The sequence below is a fragment of the Mandrillus leucophaeus genome, unplaced genomic scaffold (assembly GCF_000951045.1).
Source record: "Mandrillus leucophaeus isolate KB7577 unplaced genomic scaffold, Mleu.le_1.0 Scaffold247, whole genome shotgun sequence".
NCBI lineage: Eukaryota > Metazoa > Chordata > Mammalia > Primates > Cercopithecidae > Mandrillus > Mandrillus leucophaeus.
This window is the reverse complement of record NW_012102554.1, coordinates 2,230,722-2,235,174: the sequence shown is the minus strand read 5'-3', so window position 1 is coordinate 2,235,174 and position 4,453 is coordinate 2,230,722. Positions and strand designations below refer to the sequence as shown.

The 4,453-nt window shown below is 39.1% G+C and overlaps 1 protein-coding gene across 2 annotated transcripts in view; it reads right to left on the bottom strand.

The window, feature by feature from the left end:
• Positions 1-10: 10 nt before the first annotated feature.
• FAM63B (family with sequence similarity 63, member B) overlaps positions 11-4,453 on the bottom strand; it is an 87,388-nt gene continuing 82,945 nt past the window's right edge. Inside the window, exon 9 of one of the 2 annotated variants that reach the window (XM_011983182.1) lies at positions 11-1,414. In XM_011983182.1, coding sequence (XP_011838572.1) covers positions 1,286-1,414 — 129 coding nt within the window. In that variant the 3' untranslated portion in view covers positions 11-1,285. The remainder of the gene's footprint in view (positions 1,415-4,453) is intronic. The other variant, XM_011983183.1, reaches the window with a different exon arrangement.

Genomic DNA, 4,453 nt, shown 5'->3' with positions numbered 1-4,453 from the left:
GTGCGATCTCGGCCCACTGCAACCTCCGCCTGTCGGGTTCAAGCAATTCTCCTGCCTCAGCCTCCTGAGTAGCTGGGACTACAGGCGCCCGCCACCATGCCCGGCTGATCTTTTGTATTTTTAGTAGAGATGGGGTTTCACCATGTTGGTCAGGCTGGTTGTGAACTCCTGACCTCAGGTGATCCGCCCGCCTTGGCCTCCCAAAGTGTTGGGATTACAGGTGTGAGCCACTGTGCCCGGCCCTCTCAGATTTTTATTAATGTCTTTTCACAAGACACAGAGATTATCTCTAACTTCCTTTCAGAAATGTGCTTTTTCATTGGTTTTAATAAGTACATTTAATTTTCTAGCAATAAACATGACTTAAGATTTAAGGTTCAAGGTAATACTAGAAAAAGGTAGACACTGAACTATCTGCTTTTCTACATTCCCATATTTACAAGGCCTAGCATCCACTGTGCTTTCCTCCATATACTCAATCACATTGCCAATAAATAGTAACTGTGGTCCAGGTTACCTATGATAAAGACTCCAAAATTCCTCAAAATTTTACAACACTACAAAGTCATTAATATCTGATATTGATAGGTTATAAGTATTAGTGTTATGCAACCTTTTGCTATTGGAAAAGAAATACAAATCTTTATTTTTGCTATCTAAATTAAATCTAAGCTCCATGATCAATTCTCAAGATAATACCTAAAATGTACATTCCTAAATAAAGGTAAAGCTGTTTAAGGGCTGAACTAGTCCAATATACAATTAAGGGTTATTTATACCTATTATTTTGTTTGTTTTTGTTTTTTTTTGAATCCCTATGTTAAACCCGTGGTTTCTCATGGATTAGATCATAATTTAACATTGTAAAATTTCAGAAACTATTGTGCTAATATTTAGATTTCAGGAAGGAATCAGACTAAATCAATTACCTCCATTCATTGTTAGAACAGAAGATATAATAGCTTACTAACTGATATGAGTTATGAATGTCACTATGACACAAAATTTGCTGTGATTTGCTTATCTGGCTACAAGTGCAGTATTTTTCATGAATGACAACACACAGCATTTCCAACTTGTAACACAAAACTCCAGCTCATAAAGAGTGTATTGTGTGACTTGAAAAAGTCTGATTGTAACTAAGTAACAACCTTTCCCCTGAAAAAACATGAACAAAATCCATTGGGAAATCAGGCACAGACGGTATTGATCGGGTTTTCTTCCTTTCCTCCTGTGGTTTTGTTTCTCAAGACATATAGGTGGTTCCAACAGAAGCCAACACTTGTTACAAAATAACACAGCTATTTTTTTCCTTTTCTTTTTCTTTATCTTTTTCTCGCGGTTCCTTCCGTTTACGTTCACTATTCCCAGATTGTCTTCCACTTGATGGAGAGGCTTGTGCTGGCTGGCCCTGCTTTAAGAAAAATACGCAGGAAAAAATTAATCTAAGGGACTTATTCATGGTTATATAGAAACAAAAATCATAACAGTGGAAGGAATCACTGATGGAAGAAGAAGTTAGCTATTGGTATACAGATTTGTTATATTATGTGATATATGAGCAGTTGCCTCTACCATTCTGGATATAATTAATGCATTCATTATTCTAAATAAATAAAATTTCTTTTTTTTGAGACAGAGTCTGGCACCGTTGCCCAGGCTGGAGTGCAATGGCATAATCTTGTCTCACTACAACCTCCACCTCCTGGGTTCAAGAGATTCTCCCGCCTTGGTCTCCCACGTAGCTGGGATTACAGGTGCCTGCCACCACGCCCGGCTAACTTTTTGTATTTTTAGTAGAGATGGGGTTTCACTATGTTGGCCAGGCTGGTCTCGAATTCCTGCCTTCTTGATCTGCCCACCTTGGCATCCCAAAGTCAGTATTTCAAACAGTAAATAACATAAGATTATATTGCCTAAAGTCAAATTGAAGACACATTTGTCAAAAGTTTAGAAAATGTTAAAGAAAGTGACACCTTTTGATAAACTATAATAGTTCTTCAAAACCTCACTAAATTCCATAATAAACAGATTTTTTTTTTTTTTTTGAGATGGAGTCTCAGTCTGTTAGACTGGAGTGCAGTGGCATGATCTCAGTTCACTGCAACCTCTGCCTCCTTGGTTCAAGAGATTCTCCTGCCTCAGTCTCCTGAGTAGCTGGGACTACAGGTGCATGCCACCACGCCCAGCTAATTTTTTATATTTTTAGTAGTGACAGGGTTTCATCATATTGGCCAGGCCGGTCTCGAACTCCTGACCTCGAGATCCACCTGTCTTGGCCTCCCAAAGCGCTGGGATTACAAGTGTGAGTCACTGCACCCAACCATAATAAACAGATCTTAAAAGGAGAAAAGAACCCCTGAGAACTGGGAGTGTGGAATGTGAAATAAGACACCTTTTTTGAGTGAAAAGCTAGGCATAACGTGGTAGGATTTAACTATTAAGCTTAGAGTAGTCAATATTTGAGCTAGAAATAGAAATTTTATACTTATTTTAATGGGGACTTCTATATTTAGTTTTATGAGACTTAAAAGGGCATCTGGCTTTTTTTGTATGCCCAAATCAGAATTTCTTGTATATCTGAATTAAAAGGAACAGTCTAGGCCAGGCACGGTGCCTCACGCCTGTAATCCCAGCACTTTGGGCGGCCGAGGTGGGTGAATCCCTTGAGGTCAAGAGTTTGAGACCAGCCTGGCCAATATGGTGAAACCCCATCTCTACTAAAAATACAAAAATTAGCTGAGCGTGGTGGCACACACCTGTAATCCCAGCTACTTGGGAGGCTGAGGTAGGAGAATTGCTTGAACCCATGAGGTGGAGTTTGCAGAGAGCCGAGATTGCACCACTGCACTCCAGCCTAGGCGTCAGAGTGAGGCTCCATCTGAAAAAAAAAAAAAAAGAACAGCAGTATGGCATGGTATAAATATAAAAGGAGGGGAATATTTTTAACTTAATGAAATGAGATTTAACATGTAGAATCTCACCATTATATTTTAAGTGCTTTAAACGGTTTATGGAAAGTGAAAAGTAGGGAGATGTCAATCTTTGTTGAATACCTAGTACATGTTAAACATTGGGCTAAGCCCTAATATTATTTGTTGTTCACAACAAACTTAAGAGTTCTTCTATTTTACAGATAGGGAAAATGAGGCTAAGAGAGGCAGAGGATGTCATCCAAGAGATTGCAACTAGAAGGAAAGACAGGAGCAGGAAATGCAAATCCACATTTATCTGGATCCGAAGTCTGTATTTTTTCTAGTAGTACTTCATACTGCCCTCTAGTTGATAGAAAGGACTTCGTCCAAATTGACTTATTTTCTTGGCAGCTATTATGAATTTTAGAAATAAATTTGAAAATCAGAACCTCAGGAGAAAATATTTTACTAAACGAGATACAAGCTTAGGACAATGTCATAAAACCCATGGGTGCTAAATTCCTAACAAAATGGAAGAGTTAATACCTAATTTAAAATTTTTTATCTCAAGTGAAATTTACTGCTAAAGTGATCATCGCCTTTTTTTTTTTTTTTTGAGAAGGAGTCTTGTTCTATCATCCTGACTGGAGTGTAGCGGCACAATCTCAGCTCACTGCAACCTCTGCCTTCCAGGTTAAGCAATTCTCCTACCTCAGTCTCCTAAGTAGCTGGGATTACAAGTGTTCACCACCATGCCCAGCTAATTTTTGTATTTTTAGTAGAGACAGGGTTTTGCCATGTTGGCCAGGCTGGTCTCCAACTCCTGGCCTCAAGCAATCTGCCTGCCTCGGCCTCCCAAAGGGCTGGGATTACAGGTGTGAGCCACTGCACCCAGCTGTGATCATCACATTTAAGACTCAGAACACTAGTTTTTACCTGAGCCTGTGTAGAGGCAGCAGCAGCAACAGCTGCTGCTTGTTCCTGTTCCTGATAGTATTGAGAAGCCCGTCTGTCCTCTTCCTCTTGGAGTTTCTTTGCTAGTTCCAAATCACTGATTCCTTCTGGGATTTGTTCCCAATTGATCTCTTGGCTCTGCTGTTCTTGTTGTAGAGATAATGCCATAAGATAATCCTAAGAAATTAAATTATAACCATCATTAGCCATGAGATTTTGCCCAAGAATGAATGACTGCAAATATAGATGTTATATCTATAAAGCTGTAAGAATGGCTTTAAAAAAATATGCCACGCCCGGGCAATATAGCAAGACCCTGTCTCTACAAAAAAAGTTTAAAAATCAGCCAGGTGTGGTGATGTGCACCTGTAGTCCTAGCTACTTGGGAGGCTGAGGCAGGAGGATTGTGTCAGCCCAGGAGTTTGAGGTTACAGTGAGTTATGATCTCCTCACTGCACTCCATCCAACACAGGTGACAGAGACCCTGTCTATAAAAATGAATAAAAACAAAAAAAGAGAAAGAAAACAATATAAAATGACAAATAATTAAAATAAAATAAAAACCATTTTATTTTAAATATTAA